At 36.8% G+C, this 21,553-nt stretch overlaps 1 protein-coding gene across 1 annotated transcript in view; it reads right to left on the bottom strand.

Moving 5' to 3' along the window:
- Positions 1-12,326: 12,326 nt before the first annotated feature.
- LOC120517711 (non-compact myelin associated protein) overlaps positions 12,327-21,553 on the bottom strand; it is a 55,345-nt gene continuing 46,118 nt past the window's right edge. Inside the window, exons 3-4 of the mRNA XM_039740164.1 lie at positions 16,128-16,212; positions 12,327-15,862 (exon numbers count right to left, since the gene is read on the bottom strand). Coding sequence (XP_039596098.1) covers positions 15,607-15,862; positions 16,128-16,212 — 341 coding nt within the window. The 3' untranslated portion in view covers positions 12,327-15,606. The remainder of the gene's footprint in view (positions 15,863-16,127; positions 16,213-21,553) is intronic.

Below are 21,553 nucleotides of genomic sequence, written 5' to 3'. Positions count from 1 at the left end.
GAACAATGTTTCTTTTGAGGGACTGGAGAAGGACAAAGGAAAGAAAGAGAAGAGAATTGTTCATTGTGAGGTATTGTGCTTAATAAAAATAAGCCTTTCGAATCCAGGACTTTTGTCTGCATTGTGTGGTTTGGGGCTCGTACAGGTCCGTATATTCACACACATATATTGTGGTGGACAGCCGAGGCCCTTAACTGGCCAGAACGCCCTAAACATGAAAAGACTGGGGAAAGTAGCATTTCCGGAGCATTACCTCCTCCGGGGTGCTAGAGGGCAGCCCCCCTGGAGTCCAGTGTACCACGGGTTTGGAGCATGGAAGCTCAGCCCTTTTGGGAACTGTGTCCACCGCTAGGGGGCGCCTGGAGATGTCTTCAGCCCCTTTGTTGCAGCTCTGCTGCCACACCTGGAAGTGCTCCCAGAAATAGGTCAACAAGCACCTGGAGCGCTTCCGGGTACCTTATAAAAGGAGCCTACAGCCTCTGTTCTGGGAGCCACAGTCGGGTGGGAGAAACTCTTGCCAGGAGGAGTTGGACAAAAGAAAGGGAAGAAATTGTTTTGTGCTGGACTGTGCCTAGCCTGTTGCGTTAGAGGTATTCGTTGCGTCATACATTTTCGTTCTGTTTGTCTTTAAAATTAACACGCAAATACTTTTTAAACTTACACTTTTACTGTAAAACTTCAGTAAAAACAATATTTAGAATTACCTTTTCGTCAATATTGCACTGAATTTTGATTCTGTGTTTGGAGTTACATTATGACAATGCAGCGTATAACTTCCCGTGAGTGAATATCGTTTCTTTCTCTCTAATAAATAAACCAACTTTTTTGAATGTTTGTCCCTGTGATTTGTTAATTGTCTTAGCAAAACTTAATCTAACGGGAAACTGTAAATGTTTTAATACGAATGCATATCAAGATCGCCTTTGGTGTCTAATGTTATCCGCAGAAGATGTACTACATTGCCTTTCTTATCGCCTGTTAAAATTTTTCATGTCAGAATTGTTCGACCAATTTTGAATACAACTAATCTAGTCCTATTGCATAGCCCATCACTCAGATATAAATTACACAACAGAAATTCGGCCGGTGGAAGACTGAATGTTGTTAATGGTTGTAAATATTCTATGGGATATTTTAAATTGATGTTTTCAGCTTCTGCACCATCACCACCAACTGTTTCAACATAGTCTACTGATAAGCATTTAACCAATTTGCCATGTAACTGATCAACAATTTTCGTGTTAATTCATTTGACTTCATCATTTCTCAGTGCTAGGATTGACCGTGTACTCATTTCTTCTGCTGATAACCCTTCAGGATGAAATTCTTTAATAAGATTTGAATATAATAAGTCTCCTTTTATTGGGAACTTAAAGTGAGGAAAACATCAAAATTTATAACAGCTGAAAGTGCAGGAACTCTTTCTGACAAAAGCATTCATACGAATGAGAGGTGAGAGGACCGTGGGCATGGGCCTTTAACCTGAAACGGTTGAGAGGAGGGCGGGACTTGAAAAAATTTCTTGGCAATAGTCTCATCTCGCGGGACTTGAAAAACACTCTTGGCAATAGTCTCATCTCAAGATTTTCTTTTATAATCCTGTTAAGTCAACTTTTTTGACCCTGTCATTATTTTGCCTCCTATCCAGTTTTATACTTGATGTCTTCAAAAGCACAGCTCTCAGTGTGTCTCATGCATCTCATGCTTGGTCTTCTTCTTTCTTTATGTCATCAAGCTATATATAGAATATATATACTAACCATCCCCCCAAAGCTTCACCCGCGTATTAGTGAAACAGGACAGTGAGGAGGGCCCTGGTCCAGCTCTCTACTCTTTATGTTACTCTTCTCCCTCCCCTCGGCCCACAGCCTCTGCCCTCTCAGCCCTCTTGGATTAGCACGAATATATCGCTCCTGCAAGCGAACTTTGATTCTTAGAGCAATGAGAGAAGATGCAAAATCAACCGGAATGTTCAAGCAAATTATAGAAAAAAAAGATCAAAATCCTTTAAGTAGTTCTCTCGTTCGCTAACTAAGCAGAGTTAAAGTTATGCCCTGAGGCAGATGAGTGAGTGAGGAGGGCCCCCTCCCCACAGCCCGATGAGTCTCTCTCGGATTTCCACTAATAAATCGGTACTGCAAGCAAACTATGATACTTAGCGTGATGAGAAAGTTGCAAAATCAACAGAATGTTCAAACAAATTATAGAAAAAAACCCCATATAAATCTGTTAAGTAGTTCTCTCGTGTGACAGACATACAAACGGATCTAAAAAACTATAAGAAATTTTGCGCTTGGACGACAAAATTTTTTAAACCGTTTCTTAGCGAGCACCTATGGGCCAAGCGTAACCTACATTCCAAATTTCAAGTCCTAAGTCCTCATGGTGTGGGAGATTTCATGATGAGTGTGTCAGTGGTATTTGGCTTTTATATATACTGCTCAAAAGAATTAAAGGAACACTTTTTAATCAGAGTATAGCATAAAGTCAATTAAACTTATAGGATATTAATCTGGTCAGTTAAGTAGCAGAGGGGGTTGTTAATCAGTTTCAGCTGCTGTGGTGTTAATGAAATTAACAACAGATGCACTTGAGGGGCAACAATGAGATGACCCCCAAAACAGGAATGGTTTAACAGGTGGAGGCCACTGACATTTTTCCCTCCTCATCTTTTCTGACTGTTTCTTCACTAGTTTTGCATTTGGCTACAGTCAGTGTCACTACTGGTAGCATGAGGTGATACCTGGACCCTACAGAGGTTGCACAGGTAGTCCAACTTCTCCAGGATGGCACATCAATACGTGTCATTGCCAGAAGGTTTGCTGTGTCTCCCTGCACAGTCTCAAGGGCATGGAGGAGATTCTAGGAGACAAGCAGTTACTCTAGGAGAGCTGGAGAGGGCCATAGAAGGTCCATAACCCATCAGCAGGACCAGTATCTGCTCCTTTGGGCAAGGAGGAACAGGATGAGCACTGCCAGAGCCCTACAAAATGACCTCCAGCAGGCCACTGGTGTGAATGTCTCTGACCAAACAACCAGAAAGACTTCATGAGGGTGACCCAAGGGCCCCATGTCCTCTGATGGGCCCTGAGCTCACTGCCCAGCAGCATGCAGCTCGATTGGCATTCGCCATAGAATACCAGAATTGGCAGATGCACCACTGGTGCCCTGTGCTTTTTACAGATGAGAGCAGGTTCACCCTGAGCACGTGACAGAAGTGAAAGGGTCTGGAGAAGCCATGGAGAACATTATGCTGCCTGTAACATCATTCAGCATGAGCAGTTTGGTGGTGGGTTAATGATTGTCTGGGGAGGCATATCCATGGAGGGTCACACAGACCGCTACAGGCTTGACAAAGGCACCTTGGCTGCCATTAGGTATCAGGATAAAATCCTTGGACCCATTGTCAGACTCTATGCTGGTACAGTGGCTCCTGGTGCACAACAATTCCTGGCCTCATGTGGTGAGAGTATGCAGGCAGTTCCTGAAGGAATTGATACATTGACTGGCCACCACAGTTTCCTGACCTAAATCCAATAGAACACCTCTGGGACATTATGTTTTGGTCCATCCAATGCCACCAGGTTGCACCTCAGACTGTCCAGGAGCTCAGTGATGCCCTGGTCCAGATCTAGGAGGAGATCCCCCACAACACCATCTGTCATCTCATTAGAAGCATGCACTGATGTTGTCAGGCATGTATACAAGAACACAGGGGCCATACAAAGTGCTGCGTACAATTTTGAGTTGCTGCAATTAAATTTTGGCAAAATGGACTAGCCTGCCACATAATTTTTTCACTCTGATTTTTGGGCGTCTTTGAATTCAGGGCTCTGTAGGTTGATCATTTTCATTTCCATCAAACGATGTGGCATCCTTTCGTTCCTAACACATTACCCAGTCTATATCAGTATAGATATCCAGGAGGATTTCTTTTTCCCATTGAAATCTGATGTGTTTTCAAAGTGTTCCTTTAACTTTTTTGAGCAGTTTATATAAGATATACAGTATATATCTTTTGTTATTCACTTTTCCCCTTTCTAGGAAAAAACTGACAATTGGTAGCTTTAATGAGTGTAGCCAAAACTTTGACACTAATACAAAATTACTACTTTTACTCCAATAAAACAAAGAGAATTTCTTTCAGTCAACAGTGGTATACCTACCACTTTGGTGAGATCTATCAGATCTTGGAAATGATGCAATACTGAAACTGGGTTGGGAAAACTGGGTGAAAGCAGAAGGAACAACTTTCACTAAGCCAATTAATGTTAGTCTCCCAATTCCCAATCAGGGTCACATTATCATGATTCAAGTTGCTATACTATACAGGATAGTCATTTGAAATGCTGTGATACTGTTTGAAAGTATAGGACCCATCCTTCGGTCTTAATTAAACGTCTCTTCTGGCATCCTAAATAAAAGAGTCTTCTAGCTATCTAACTAGCTCAGTAGCTTGTCACTCCTGATGTTGTGTCATTTGCAATAGCTTAGCCATGTGTAAACTAGCTTCCTCTTTATAGCAACTGCATACTTTGTGAAAAGATATGGCTAAATGGAATCCCTCTTAGGGTAGCCTGAGGATTTATGTTCAAAATAGGTCCATGCTAGCTGACTATCGTACCAAATAGTATTCACATTGTGAGATGTTTAAAGATGTTTTTCTTTTCTTATCTTACCCTGACATCCACGACATCATTAAAGCTAATTTCATCCTCTTCTTTTTTCCTTGCCTACAAAAAACAGTGTTACAATTACAATACCCACATGCTTAAATATTGCAACTCTTGACAGTTTTTTTTACAATTGGATACATGTGTTTATCAATAATGAGTTCAGTTTTTCAAAACCCTTCACACAGTAAGCACAAAAGCAGTCTATGTGGACGATACGTTTCATTGCTTTGACACAAAATGTATTTAATAACCACATATTTCAAAATTAATTAATTCTTTTCTCAGTCAAACTCAACTATCAGCAAAACTGTATGCATCTACAGCTTTTTGTAAAGGTGTACACATGCTCTTTTTAAAACTATTAAGCTGACATTCACAAACTAAACATAACACAACATTGTATTACACTGGGTTTTGCTGTTTCTGCAAACACATTTAAATATATTCAGTTCTGAAAGAATAAAAATTAAACCAATCACAGCTGATACCCCTTTTAGCTGAAGCCCTATCCCGGTGTTTTGTATTCATTTTCATTAACGTCATTATTAAGTCTATCATTGGAATGATTTTTTAAGTAAACATGAACCCTAACAAAGACATAAAACTGGTTAACTGAGGAAGAAGAGACGTCCAGAGATGGAGAGGAAGACAACTGAGAAGAAAATCATGCTGCAGTCTCAGATGAAATTAGGAAAAATATAATTGCTCATGTCATAAATCGTAAGTCTAGGCTAGTGTGAGAATGTAGCCAAATCAACAGTGTTTAACAGGATATTCAGTTGTGAGTGTTTTTCAGGCAAACAAAGAGAAAAGATATGAATTCAGCCAGGGCTTCTGACTGAGCTGCATATAACAGTAACACAGTAAATTCAGCAAAACCCTCAGAATTACATGAAAATGAATGCCCTAGGACCCAAAAGTTACTTTCCACCGGGGAAGAAGGTTGAATTTTAATTGCTAAGTAGAAAACAGAAATCATTGCCATAGTCATCACCAACAATACCATAAAACACAGATTTCTCAGATATTGCTGGAGTTCTGAAGAACAATCAGGTTATAATGAAGCAGCGGTGTACCTTTACCATTAGAGAGGAACTCTGGTAATGCCAAAGAACTCAGGTATCAATATGTCCAGGTACATCGTCAAAGCAATACAGTACTGGTTTTGAGTGACACCAAACAGAACAAGGTACATGGTCATGATTTAGGTGTAATAGAATCCACTATAATAGTACAACACTGGCAAGAACTCTTATAATTGAGCTTGATGGCAGGTAAGCACCAACATATTTGAATTAGTGAATGAGGTTGGTTTTAACCTGGCCAAAATTTGTTGGTGAGGAAGACGTGTATTTAGGAAAATGGCAAAAGTGAATATTCCAGGCCATAGGGTTCCCACCATCACAATGTACACAACAATATCCTCTCATGGTTTGTTATTCCAATCCCAATTCCAAAAAAGTTGGGATGCTGTGTAAAATGTAAATAAAAACAGAATGCAATAATTTGCAAATCTCATAAACCAATATTTTATTCACAACAGAACATATCAAATGTTGAAAGTGAGACATTTTACTATTTCATGAAAATTATTAGATCATTTTGAATTTGATGGAAGCAACATGCCTCAAAAAAAAAGAAGGATGGGGCAACAAAAGGCTGGAAAAGTAAGTGGTACTAAAAAGAAACAGCTGGAGGAACATTTTGCAACCAATAAGGTTAATTGGCAACAAGTCAGTAACATAATTAGGTATAAAAAACATTTAGAGAGGCAGAGTCTCTCAGAAAATAATTGCAATCTGCAAAAAACTGAGTCTACAAATTGTGGAACAATTCAGCCAGTCAGTCATTATCCATCCCGCTATATCCTAACTACAGGGTCACAGGGGCCTGCTGGTGCTAATCCCTGCCAACACAGGGCACAAGGCAGGAACAAATCCCCATGTAGGGCGCCAACCCACTGCAGGGCACACACACACACCAAGCACACACTAGGGACAATTTAGGATTGCCAATGCACCTAAACTGCATGTCTTTGGACTGTGGGAGGAAACCCATGCAGACACGGGGAGAACATGCAAACTCCACGCAGGGAGGACCTGGGAAGCAAACCCAGGTCTCCTTACTGTGAGGCAGCAACGCTACCACTGCACCACCGTGCCACCCTTTGTGGAACAATTTCAAAATAATATTCCTCAGAGTAAAATTGCGAAGACTTTATCACCCAACCTGTTATATGCTAAAACAGGGTCACAGGGGTCTGCTGGAGCCAATCCCAGCCAGCACAGGGCGCAAGGCAGGAACAAAACCCCGGCAGGGCATCAGCCCACCGCAGGGCTATCTCATCATCTACAGTACATAATACTGTTAGATGATTCTGAGAATTTGGAGAAATCTGTGCTCATGGGACAAGGCCAAAAATCAATATTGGGTGCCCATGATCTTCAGGCCTTCAGGTGGTACTGCATTAAAAAAAGGCATTATTATGTCATGGAAATCACTGTATGGGCTCAGGAGCACTTCCATGAAATTATTGTCTGTGAACACAGTTCGCTGTGGCATCCATAAATGCAGATTAAAGCTGTATCAGGCAAAGTAGAAACCATAGGTGAACATGATCCAGAAACACTGCCATCTTTTCTTGGCCAAAGCTCATTTAAAATGGACTGAGGCAAAGTGAAAAACTGTTCTGTGGTCAGATTAAACGAAATTTGAAATTCTTTTTTGGAAAACATGAATGCCGTCTCCTCCGGACTAAGAGGAGAGGGACTATCTGGCTTGTTATCAGGTAACTTTTGTTATGTTGTCACTTTCCCCTAAGCTTACTCTCCATATCTCAGCCCCATAGATGAATTATTTTACTCATAGAGGTGAAAGGTTTATGATAATCATCTGATAGTACACCTTAGTGCATATCTACAGAAGATTGCCAGGGTGGGATCAGGCAAATTATTTTGGAGTTGCATCACAAAGTAGAATGTATGACATGATGTGGATGAGAACTTGTGGCCAAATGCAAAAGACAGGGTTGACAAGCACTGTTCTGCATCAATATTTGTATTGATCAGGAAATATTATGTATACATTTTTTGTATAAATAATGTAAATCTGTGTGGGCAGTTATAAAAAATGAGAATTAATCCGATTGAATCAAGGAAATGCATGTGAGGCAGAGGAACATAATATTTGTATATAAGTAAGAGAAACAAAACTGGAATATTGTGTGCAGTTCAGGTTGCCACGCTGCAAGAAAGATATAGCAGCACTTGAAGCTCTGCAGAGGAGAGCAACTAAAGTGCATCCCAAGACTTAAGGACATGTCCTAATTTGACAGACTCAGAGAATTAGACCTGTTTAGCCTCGGGTAAAAGAAACTATGTAGGGACCTAATTCAGGTCTTTAAAATTCTCAAAGGCATTGATGAAGTAAATCCAGAAGAATTCTTTCACCCTAATGGTGAAACATGTACTTGAGGACACCAGAGGAAATTAAGGGGAAGTACATTTAAGATGGAAGCCAAGAAGTACATCTTTATGCAGAGTTGTGGGACTCCGGAACAAACTATGGAGACATGAAGTTGAAGTAGAAACTTTGACAACCTTTAAGAAGAATCTGGATGAAATATTGGGACAGCTTAGCTATTAGTTAAAAAAGTGGGCTTGATAGACTGAATGGTTTCCTCCCCTTTGTCAATTTTATTTTGTTCTTATAAAGCCTGCAGTGTTGATACACAGGGTTCAAGTTTTTTGTTAGCACCAGTCAAAGGGGTTTGAAGTGGCAAGTCTGTCAGATGAAGTCATGTCCTAAGTCCTGGGATGCATTTAGTTGCTCTCCTCTGCACAGCTTCAAGTGCTGCTATTTCTATGATTGCACATTTAATGCAAGAGGTACAGTAAATACCTCAAATGACTCCAAACCTAATCAGAAAAGAAGCAAAAAGAGAGAAGGGATATCAGAAAGGGGTGTTCACATTACATTAATTTTCTGAACCTGCTTTTAAGGGAGAGGGATGTGCAGAGGTGGGAGTCTATCCCGGCAGGGTTAGGAACAAGACAGGATGCAGCCAACAAAGAGCACACTCACATTATGTTACTATTTAATTTAGCATTATGTGTTGGAACTCTGGGCCCAAAAGGGCAGAGAGTTGTGAATGGGAAGATTAGATGGTCAGGTAATTAACTTTCCACCTTTAGAAATCAGACATTGTGATACAGGCCTTATATAAATAAACATCTGTGATTTGCAATGTCCATAAATAGTAGTCTATTATATTATATCTGCATCAACTGAGGATCATGACATGCATGCAATTCTCTATTCAATTCCTGGGTCATTTTTCAAAAGTACTTTATTAGGCACAATAAATTCAAAAACATTAACAGATTCAGGTGCACCACTGCATATGCATACAGTCTATCACCAAGCTATAAAGGCAATATTAATAGGAATTCATATCCACACATCCATTTTTTAACCTAGTTGTCCAGTACGGGATTGTTTGATTACTCTAACATTATTGGGTGCAACATAAGAACAAGCCCTCTATTACAGGATGTACACACACACACACACACACACATACACTAACTCACCCAGAGTGAACACAGAGTCCCTGATTAACCTAAATCGCACATCTTTATGACACGGTTAGAAAATCCAGTATCACCCATTGAAAAACTTAAGCAGATAAAGAGAATGTACAAACTGCACAGGCAGTGAACTACATAAATTATTTACGTTTAAGATTAAAAACTGACTTTGAATTATACAAATGAGTTGTTTTTCATACAAACTAATCGCAATTTTCTATGAGTACTTGATATCAGTCATTAATTGATCTTCAGAGCATAGTACAGAACCGTATTGTGTCAATTTATGTTACAGTAACAGCATTAGCTACACATTGCATATATTGCAGCATAGAAACATGCCAGTTCATCATACGGCACACTCAGCCTTTGGATTGGCCATAACATGCACATCTTTGGCACATAAAGTTAACAGGAACACTCAAACAATACCAGAACATACAGACGTCTTACGGACTGTGACACAACAGAGAACTGAACCTAAGTCCCTAGAGTTTTGAGACTTTAGCTACCACTAGAAATTGACACTCTAGTACTCAGAAATGCATGGGGCTCCAAAAATGTATTTTAAAGGGCATGTTGTATTTTCTACCGATTTCCACAGGAAAGGTTTTTGCACTTTTGCCTCACTGATACTTAAGCTGAATATCTTGAAGCAAATTTCATCTGGGGCTTATCTGCCATCAAGGCTTTGTGGATGCATGCCCAGGTGCCCGTGATGGTAAGGGGCCTTTTCACCAATGGATGAAATGACAGAAGTGGGAAAATGGGACACACTGGATTAGTCAAATGGGTATGCGAGAGCTGCGTTATTTAAAGGTATGATCAGTTGGACATTGACAGTTGATGTTAAGGAGCTATGCCACCTGGGGTCCTGTGTGTGTGTGTTTGAGGGTCTTAATCCGGGCTTGAGCTGCACCCAGCATTATGACTGAATGATTTGGTTATCTTTTGACAATATTTATGGGGATGTACATGTAATTTCAAAAAAATTACAGTGCAATAAAATAATAATAAAAAAAAAACCCTGTGGGTATCTGGGTAAAAGTGTTCTGCGATTGAATTAACTGGTTCCTCGTGCTGCTGGGATAGGACTCAACATCGCTAACATTTGATTCAGTGGGTTACAAAACGGATAAATTGATTAAATTGAGACCATAAGGGCCAGCATTTTTGTACTGAATAACTGTATATTTCACTTTGGTGGCGTTGCGAGCCTCAGCTGAAGACCCAGCCTGGACTGTTTAGACTGAAGTTTGATTCAGCTTTCTCACTGTAGAGCGTGCGGTCTTCGACTTTCTCCATGTTCTTGGGTTTCCTTCCATATCTCAAAGCATTGCACCCTAACCTGTATGTTATACATCGGATGAAACGAATGACTGCATGAATGAGGACCTATAGCAATAGTACCACGACCCTAATTGCATTAAATCGAAGCGAACTTTTCGACTCGATTAAGCTAGAAGTGCATTCATTTCCAGACGAAAAAGGCGATGATCAATTATTTTGTAGATTGAGAAAATCCATTTGTGTTAAATTATCTAATTTAATCTGAGTATATAAACTAACCGTCATAACGCCTCTTCTATTTTAGATTTCTTGACTCCTAACTTTTACCAATGTGCGGGTTGTACTTTCGCAGACTTTCAAATGCGGTGTTCCACTACTCACTTTCCTTTTTGATTAATCGGAACTGCCCAAGAAATCACAATATGGTACGTGCTCATTTTAAACCCGCCTCATTTTGGAACGATCTATAAATTCGATATATACATGGTCTACGTCCATAAATTTTGGAGCCCGTTTAATTAAATTCAGACTCGAGAGAAGGATGTATAAACAAGTCCAAAGCTAATTATAATTGTGGATTTGCGGTCTTCTTACAAATTGTTTTTTTTAATTAAATATAGTATGCCGCCAGGACGCACTATTATTATGTAAAAGTTTCTTATTGTTATGTATTTGACATTTAATTATAAAGAGCTGCTATTTACACATCGCCCAGTTTTCCAACCCTTGTATCTGCAGACATACTGGCGAAAATCAGATAAAAAACGGCTTCGTTACCATTGTGACGATCAATGACAGTCTCAAAGTCACGTGTAGTTGCTATAACGCCGTAGACTGCAAGGTCTCGCGATATTTGTGTCTTCGATGGCGTTTAAAACTCGTGACGATTAGTATACATACGTCAAAGCCTTGTTTTACAAAACAGTTTTTAAAAATGATAAATACGTTTACTTATCTAGCCTAATGAATAACACTTATTATTTAGATTACAACTGCCTTTATAATGTACTGTAAAAACACCTTTTTCCCTTATTTTGTTAATCCTTAAAACTTCTTTTGGAGAACTTCGATCTGGTGTACGGACTTGTCGTTGTGAAATAGAGCTGTCGCAAATAAAAGGAGGACCGTCAAGACGAGATTGCCTTATAGTCTTATTCCAGATATTGTTGATTTTCGGCATCACTTTGACTTTGTAAGTATAAAGGCAAACATTTTAAACAAGTGAACCGTTTACAGTGTGTAGTTCGGCAGTCTTTCTGATGTCGTACGGTTTCTGATTTATCATTCCCGAGGATAGTAGTACGGTTCCTTAGATATTTAAAGTAGGTGCACAGTAAGGTATTATGCAGGTGTATTGCTGTTTGTATAAATGAGCCCCAGTAGCTTTTCTTGACACACTTTAGCATAAAAATCAGTTGGCAAGTCTTTGGTGTTAGTGTGTCAGAGAGATGCTGTGCAACATTGCTCATAACGACACTCAGTTTTGTTTTAATTTAATGATCTCCAGCGATCTCTGCCCAATTGAAAAGAGTTCATTATCCAAATAAAAGACCATGCTCTGCCCATTCTTATATGGTTTCTCAGTGTTAGCAGAACAGTTCTTGAAAGCGTATCAAAAAATCCTCCCTGCTTGCAGGAACAAAATCTGCCATCATTTGAATTACTTGAAGCATGATGTTTCTCCAGTAGCAACAAAAACTCTGATCATCCACCAGATGATGCTAATTAAACATGTGCCTATGTAAAAAAAATGAACATCAAGTCTCAGACATATTTTTTTTCCAGCAATTTATTTGCAGGAGAGGACTTATTTAAGCTCCATACTGAAGTGAATTCTGTTCAACTGTATTCTTTCAAGTTAATTTTAAAATTGATTTAAGCCAATTTTACATTTTGAATACCATGTGTATGCCTTTATATAATCCAAAGTGGCCCAGGAAGTATATTTGACACAAATTTCACTGTTGACATGAGATTTGGGGCTTATTTTAATGAATCGTAAGTTAAGCATAGGTTTTTATTTCTTGAATTCTGCAACTTGTCAAAATGAATTTCAGTAGTTTTTCTCACCATGATCTTGTAGGCATGTAATATGTGAAGGAAGCATTGGTTGATACAGTAGTTTTACAATTGGTGTGACAACAGAAACATTAAATAGAAATGAAAATGGGGATTTGAATACCAAGAAATCGAAATGGCAGTATGAATAATGCTTTTTGCTTACTTTTAGAAGCAAGTGACACAAATCAAAAGCAGTCCTTTCCTGATAATCTATCATAGTAATCAGTCACACATAAATGTTTTTATATAGGTTAAAACAATAAATAGTCCAAGGTGTTCAAACCTAAGGGAATATTCATTCATTCATTCTTTTTCAAACATGATTATTCATGGCTAATCCAAAAAATCTTTTGGATGGGAGAGGAAGCTAATTACTAATAAATTATTGTAGTTTTTTTTACTTTGAATATGTACAAGATTTAAAACTTGTAGCATCCTTCAACATGATTTGTCTACTTTTGAAATGATGCGTGTACCTGTCCATCTGTCAGGATTTAAGTCTAGATATGATCGCTCAAAAACAAATCTCTTAGTCAAAGTGAAACTTGTCACAGTCATTTCCATTATGAAGTGTTAAATTCTTTCTTTCAGCAAAACAGTTACAGTTGATTTTTCTTTAAAGAGGGAATGAGTTTGCTTTTTATATTAACAATGGCTTACAATATTTTACAGGTAAAGTCACACTGTGGATATGGATCAGAAATACAGTGTATTAATTTTCTTTTCAAATGATAGAAGAAAATAGTCATTAACTGAAAATTGATATTTGTACAACACAGACAATTGAAAAATGGTTTAATTTTGTAGACAACGTTACAAAACAGTGTTAAACAGAGACAAAAGTAAGGGCTTATTCAGAAAATTGCCCCATTCACCAGTAGGATCAAAGTAAAATAAGTATGCTTTTTGGTAAGTGCATAAAACACTCAAATTATTTTATCATTTTTCTAAGCAGATTTTAAACTTAAAGTAATGGCTGTGGTACATTATATGCTGGTTTTACCCAAGACAACACTTTCAAAGCCATGGAAAATGGCAAAGTTGGCCCCATCACATCACAATTGTTCTGTTACAAGTTCATGTTTATATCTGAAACCCTTTCCCAATTAGTCAGATTTGGTATGCTTGTGCAATCAAAACAGCCTAACCATGCGATTCTTTGTTTTTACCAGATCTCAGATTAACATGTTTCTTGTTCTGCATCCAGTCTTGTAATTGAGAGAATTTATGCGCATTAAGATAACCTTTTTTCATAATTCTTAACAGATCAGTACAAAATATTACTTGTTAATCTGTGTATTATTGTTAAGCATTTTTATATCATGGCTTATAATGTCTCTCTTTCTTCTGAGAATGGCAGCGTTTTTAATCCTCATTTCATATTTTTGAACTAGATTGCCTTGCTGAGACTATGACATTTGGGCTCTCTGGTTAAAAGTCATAAAGGAGCTTAATTCTAGCTGAAGTGCCCTGTGTGATTACTAAACACGTTCTATTATTATCCCCACCTGGTCTGCTCTGCAGAATTTGAAGCATTATGCTTTTTAAAAGACACCAATGGAAGCAGAAAGTAAACAACTTTTAAGATATATAGTAGGAGTCATCTCTGAAATATCTAATGTTGTTGAACTGTTCTTCGGTGTTTTAAAATCCAATGCGATACTGAAATTATGCTGACTAATTGAGCTAGGCAGAGTGAGGTGTCTCCCCTTAAATACATTTTTTCTGTTTTAAAGTGGTTAAAACCATACACACCTCAGTTATACGAGTGAAAAGCTTTACGGATATACAGACCATGGAAGTAGTTGATCTGTATATATTTAAGCAAATGGTTTATTGACAGGTACAAATTATTCATTGTATATGACTGGAGCAGAGTTGAGTTTGCAATTTTGGTCTAAAGTAATTTTAGGAATTCAAATTTGTTTTAGCATCAGTAATTGTTATATGTTTACATCATAACAAATATAAACTTTTTTTAATTTGTGTACATTATTTTTTGCATTAGATATTACAGCTGCAGGTCACTTCTAAAACAAATCCCTTTTAATAGTGCTTAAATCCTGGTTTCATTTACCGTTCACCTAAAGTAGTTTCATTTTTAAACTGTGCCTTAAACTCTCATGGAAATAAAGCACATCCTAAAGGCCATGTCACATTACATGACATTTCTAGTATTTGTCATTTGCGGACTTCATTTATATAATCTTTTCAGTGTAGTGTAGTCTGACATACCCAGTGATAGGTTTGATTATGCCTTAAGGTATAGAGGCGCTCACTCAGAGGTACAAGGCATATAATGTGACACAGAGCAATGAGGAATACTGGTGTTTTGGACCAGACAAACAGAAGAGAGACTCATCTCTCTGATGATGTGCATTTTATGTACTATGGCAGAATGAAAAAAAAAGTTGCAGATGAACTCACCATACCTGTAAAACCTTAAGACAGGCATTGGCCCTGTCAGGCAGATCACTATTTGCTGTCAGAAAAAGGGGCAAGCTTACGATACTTTGGAAATGGGAAACTGTGCTGGAAAGTCATCACACAGTTATTTAATTTGGCATATGCTATCATTTCTAGTCATATAATCTGTCATTCTCTGGTAACAAGATCAGCAACTTCAAGTTTGACATTGTGTAGTATGGCATCTCAAAATAGCTGTATATATTTTCTTTTTTTGTTTCTCTGTCCATTGTGCAAAGGATCTGGTACAGATATTTAGTAATGCACAGTTCTTTTACAAAACTGTATTATTTCTACATTATTCATACAGAGTAAGACATGTTTATTGTTCTTTTTATTTAAATCACTAGTAGTGATTGCAGAGTCTAGTCCATTGTCCTTAGCTTTATCATAAAAAGGCAGTGCTGATTGTCTTCCTTTCATTGTTTCTACTCTTGTGCAAGCAGCAGGACCTGATATACTGCAATGAGTATGCATGATGATGGCACACTTTGAAGTCCTGAACAAGTGGCCATAGCCGACTGTTACCGGTTTTCTGTTACATTCCCATTTGGCAGCTCTGTGACATTTCCATTTGGTAGTGGTATAGAAAATAAGCTCCCAGAAGTGTGATATGTGCTGTTTTCAGTCACACCGTTTAAAACAAAGCCATTTTGCCCAATGATGCCCATAGCAATGTTGTTCTGGCCTACACTTCCAGTGGCTGAACTGCTTTTAGCAATGCTGGTTGACATCTTCTTGGTGGTCCTTGGTGCAAGCTCATTCTTCATTCGTGTTTGCCTGAAAAGATAATCATGTGAAGCATACATTTTATTGCAAGTTTTAGGAATTTGTTATGATTTTTGCTCCTTAACCAGAAACGTCATATATTCATAATTACAGTATACATTGTATTAAAACATTGCTTTTCTGTTTATTTTAGTTGAAAATGCCAAGTAATTGCAAAAATTAAACAATTAGCCATTTTAAACTATTAAATTATATACACTTGGTAAATGTACTCTGCTTCTATCACTGTATACCCAAAGATGTCATCACAACTTACTTGTTGTATGTTTTCAGTATTAACACCACTATGGCGAAGACAATGATGATAAAAATAACAATAGCTGCTGTAATGGCCCCTGAGCCTGCAGACGAAAAAAATAAAGTTCAGTTGGTGATCTGGAAATGGCAAAAGTAGTTCAAAATATTAATAAAGCATATTTAAATATGTAGCCCCTTTCACATTAGTATTAAGTCGCAGGTTTTATCTCAATTTTAATTTTGGACTATATTCTATTTTACAAAAGTAGGTTTGTTTGGTTACTGAAATAATAATTTGTTCTGCATACCTGAGAAATTAGAAATGTCAAAGAACATTTATGGAGTTTACTTTCTAAATGATTAGATCTTGGATTTTGAAATTAACTCAAAGTAGTTGTTTTCAAGTATTTTCATTAAGGATACATTAAAAAGATAATTTGTTAACTGTATTGCAACATATGGTGACTGCATAGTTTTGATGTAAAAACTGAACCTTTACTACTTGACATGTCCATATGACTTGATTGAAACACAGGATAACAGTAGATAGAGACTGTTAAGGGAAATTCTAAAATAAAAAAAAAAAAACTCACAGGAATGCATATACTGTATTATCCTAAACATACATAGAACACATTATGGACATTTATTGATTGTATTTTACTGAAAAAGCTAGCCAAAAGGAGTATTCTACTAAATTATTGTAAATTTAATAAAATTGTAACACCAATTCTTTTTAAACAGTAGGTTCCATAAACAGATCATGTGTATAAAATATAATTTTTAAGCACTGTTTGGAAAGGAAATACATAAATTATAAAAGTAAAATTTTTAGACAACTTTGACCAGGGGGTAAAATCTGAATACTTTATATCAAATAAATTGGGTATAAAATGTTTCATATAAGGGGCGACACGGTGGGTTTCCTCCCACAGCCCAAAGACATGCAGGTTAAGTGCATTGGCGATTCCTAATTGTCCGTAGTGTGTACTTGGTGTGTGTGCGTGCCATGCGGTGGGCTGGCACCCTGACCTGGGTTTGTTTCCTGCCTTGTGCCCTGTGTTGACTGGGATTGACTCCAGCCAGCCCCTGTGACCCTGTAGTTAGGATGTAGCAGGTTGGATAATGGATGTTTCATATAAAAAATAAATATATACGGTAAATTACAATTTTAGTAGAACTATTTTAATAGAACAAGATGCATCATTTTCAGACAAAGATAATTAAGGTCGTAGCCATTTGTGGTTGATGGTGGTTTCCTGACAGTGAGTATTTAGGATATGTATACCTGTCAAACGATAAGTCAGTAATGACAGCATTGTTGAAGTCTCTCACACCCGCACACAACCAGCAGGGCTGGTTTCTGTTAAGATCAAGTTTGACACTTGATAGTATGCATTCAGTGACTGGATATTTTCAGACAATAAATTCTGTACTTGTTTTTGTCGCAGATATGTACAGGACTAGTAGTTAAAATGCAGAGTCTGATAACAAGCCTATGCATAAGCGTTGTCAAGTACTCTCAGACAGGTTGAGCTATTCCAGACACTGTAGTATAATTTTCAGAATTATTACAACATTGTTGTCCAATATGAACCCAAGACTTGGGAAAAGATGAAGATCTAAGATACTTCTGACCTGCATCACAATATATTACGTTCAGGAAGAATTTTAGAGAGTCTTTGTGCTGTACATCTCTTTGTGCTGTATGTGTGCAGGACTAATAATACAGATACATTTGTAAAATACTCACTTTAAAATTGACAACATCACATATATATCAAAACGACGGAAAAACAGCATTCCAACTTCATGGTGATGAACTGGGCCAAGGTAACGTTACCACATTACACTAATAAACTGTTCTCCCTCTGGTCTGGTCCTTGTCATTTTAATAGCCATCCACAATTTAGATGATTTTGGCAGCCCCCTTATGATCCTTTAGTATTATTGCTGCTGTCATCTGTCTCCTTCATCAGGGATTTCAAACGCCTTTGGAATTGGAAGGCATGAGAAATGTGAGATTTTTTCATGGTCATTTTGATATTGTTTGCTGTTGTCCATCGTTGGTCACCATGGACTTCTGTACTATCAAAAACGTGTATTTTTTTTTATCTTCATTCTATGTGAAAACATTTGCTTAAATTTTAACTTGGCCATCACTGCAAAGGGTAAGGAACATCACATCTCTTCATCTTTTCATCTTATGTGGCGACGGTTATGGCTAGGTAAAGAAAATGTTAATTTTTTTTTGGGTGGAGTATTACTTTAAGGTTGAAATGTAGTCTGCTAGTCTTAGTGTTGTTTGACTTAAGCTATTACCTAACAGAAAAATACTGTGGATTTTAAGAGTTTCACATTATTTTCCTTGTACCTGTTACTTTCAACTCACCGGGTAAAAAGAGTCATTGGTAGGATTCTACACACGAACTGTATTTGTTTATTTCTCTGTCTTGCTTTCAGTTTCCCACTAAAATCTGAAAATTGTCTGCCAAATGTCAAGTCCCTTTTTTCTTTGGACTGTTTTCATTGACCCCCTTTTTATTATTTTTGGAATAGAATTTGTCATTTTTTTGTAATGAGAAATAGCAGTGCGAGCTTATACTCTCCTTTCATAGAGTACTTTTACTGTTCCTACGGTATTACATAACAAGTTTTAATTATATTTCCTCACTGATAAATATTTATTGAATTGTAAAAATGTCTATATTGTACACAGTTAAGTGGAAAATATTTATTATTATGCACTTACATAAATTTGTTATAACTATTGTATGTGCAGAAATTATTTATCTGTATGTGTTTAAACACATCATTCAAAGCCTTTATTTCAAGTTATTCTTTGTGTATATTTTGACCGTAAAATACTCTTATTAAAATTTCTAGCTATGTTCCAGTTGTTATGCAAATTATATAGTTTTTTTGTATAAAACTGGTTTGCTGTACATTAGTCATGACATCCTATTTTTCAATTTATAATTTTCAGAAATATAAGTTGGTGATATTTTCATGGTGTGTTTGGTAAAGTGTTTGTTATAATAAAATGCTACTTCCACATTACTTAGTGATTTCTGTTGAGAATAAAGTTTTGTAGTGTTGTCATATTGCTCACATTTTGTTTTTGTTATAAGTTACTGTATAATGGTTTATATTGGTTTTGTTTGTAATCATTTTATTTAGCTTCTTCCCCAACAGAAACATTTTGTTTCTAACATAATATTTTCAGTCTCACTTAATCCATTTCATCCCTATTAATAAGCTTTGTTTTGGATTTTGGAGATCCACCTTGTTCATCCCTCTTTTAAGTGTCACTCAAATATGAAGACATTTTAAATCTTTTAGTTCTGGTTCCCTGATTATAATGAAGAAGAAACTGAACATTAACTATGTGAATAAATGTTTGTGCAGAGAAGACTAAAAGTTTTAGCAGAGAGGGCAATTATGAGATGACCTTTCACCATATAAACAGGCAGAAAGCAAGCGCCCACAGCTAGAGGTAGAAGGGTGGCAGCCTTCTTCACTTCAGCGGTTAAGAAATAATATGCCATATGCCTGAGATCTGACCACTTTTAAAGGCTGCAAGAATCACTTCTTTACCTCTAGCTAATGTGGTAAAAAGAGAAACATAAGTGGACACACAAGTGACCCCAAATCTTTTGAATATCAAGTGTCAAGTAAATGTTCCATTCCATTGCCTTCATTTTTTGCCAGTGTAAAATTAATTGCACACGTTTACTTGTGTGAATTTTTATGATATACTGTTTTCCAAAACAAGTGTAATTTTGAATTGCATATGGTCAAATAACATTAGATTATTTATTTATCAGAGCACATTTAAAACAACAGAAGCACCAAAGTACTGTATAAAAAAACATTAAAATAAACACAATGCATAAACAGATGTCAAATCTAAAGTGCCAAAAAAGAATGGAGCAAATAAGAGCAACATGTTTATGTGTTTTGGAAACCTATTAACCTCTTGAGTTCATTTTGAAGTTTCAAAGTGAATAAAGCTAAAAAAGCTGAATTTTATAAATAGATTTAACAATACAAACTTATCAAAAGCGGTATTGAAAATTAGAGAAATGGTAAAAGGCATACAGTGAACAAGTAGACTAATTTTAACCAATATTCATATGAAATTCTACTCTAATTTATACGGTTGCAAAATACTTGCTTTAACATACTTTTATTAAAGCAGTGTGGCTACAGATACATTGTATAACATGGTATAAAATATATTTTTTCTAGCATGGTGATGTATTTCTAGTCTAAATGTCACATTCTTTCTATGCTAGCTTGAGTGATAAATATATCACACACTTATTAACAAATGAATAGTACAGAACGTGTGATCATTTCCCATACTTTTTGTGATTAATGGCCTGCAAAATTAATTTGCTTTGATTTGATTAAAAGTATTCACCCTTTTTGTACTTTGCCACATTTTATTGTCTAGCTACATGGGGCCATGATGTATTTAACTGAATATTTTCAGATATATCATCTTCCAAGTCCCAGTACTCTTGTTAATTGCAGCAGGGGTTTCTTTTTTCTTTTTTTCTGTACTATGTCCCATAAATGTTTCCTTCTGCCTTTATGAGTTTTACAGTTTTTACATTAGAAAAGCTTCCTTGATGCATGATAACACCACCGCCATGCCTTACTGCAGGGATGGTGTTCTTGGTTTGATATGCAATGGTAAGTTTGTGCAAAATATAGTGCTTACCATGTTAAATTTTGTTCTCATGCCTTAAATATAAACCTATGGCACAATCCAAGCAGGTTTAACCTCATCTTGCTGCCACTTACAAGCCTGTTATTGAGATCAAGCAATCTTTATTATCCAAACCAGAAGTGGTGGTGGTGGTGGTGATGTTTCTTTTTATCACAATTGTTTTTTTTTGAGCATCTGTAAAATTTTAATTTCTCCTTGCGGACAAATAAAGTTATCTGACTATCTTTTAGACCATCGAGACTTCCTGCTACAGCTGAAACACGATATAAGGCTTTTTTCTTAAAGAAAAAAAACTCTGCTCTTTTCACTTTTCTGTCCAAAACAGATTTATGAAGTGAAATACTGTCTTGTACACGGTTTCTTCAATCTCTGCCCCTGACTTAAGATCTTCTTGCCTAGACACTCATTTTTGGATGACAGCCAGTTCTGGGTAGATCCACAGTTGTTAGTTATTGTCTCATACTTTTATTGACCAATTTCAGTGTGCTTTGGGGTATATTCATTACCTTAGATTTTTTATATCCTGAAGAGTGAATATTTTTAATTCATTTAGAAAAATGTATTGAATATTTTTTTTCGTTCACTGTTATATTACAGAGTACTTTGTGTTAATGAGTAGCAAAAAGTGATCATGATTTCATGATGTAACACAAAATGTGAAAGGTCCAAAGAATGAATACTTTTATAGCCACTGGATGTGACAGTAG

This window comes from Polypterus senegalus, chromosome 17 (assembly GCF_016835505.1).
Source record: "Polypterus senegalus isolate Bchr_013 chromosome 17, ASM1683550v1, whole genome shotgun sequence".
NCBI classification, from domain to species: Eukaryota; Metazoa; Chordata; class Cladistia; order Polypteriformes; family Polypteridae; genus Polypterus; species Polypterus senegalus.
Note: the sequence above shows the minus strand (reverse complement) of the source record. Positions and strands in the feature narration are given on the sequence as shown.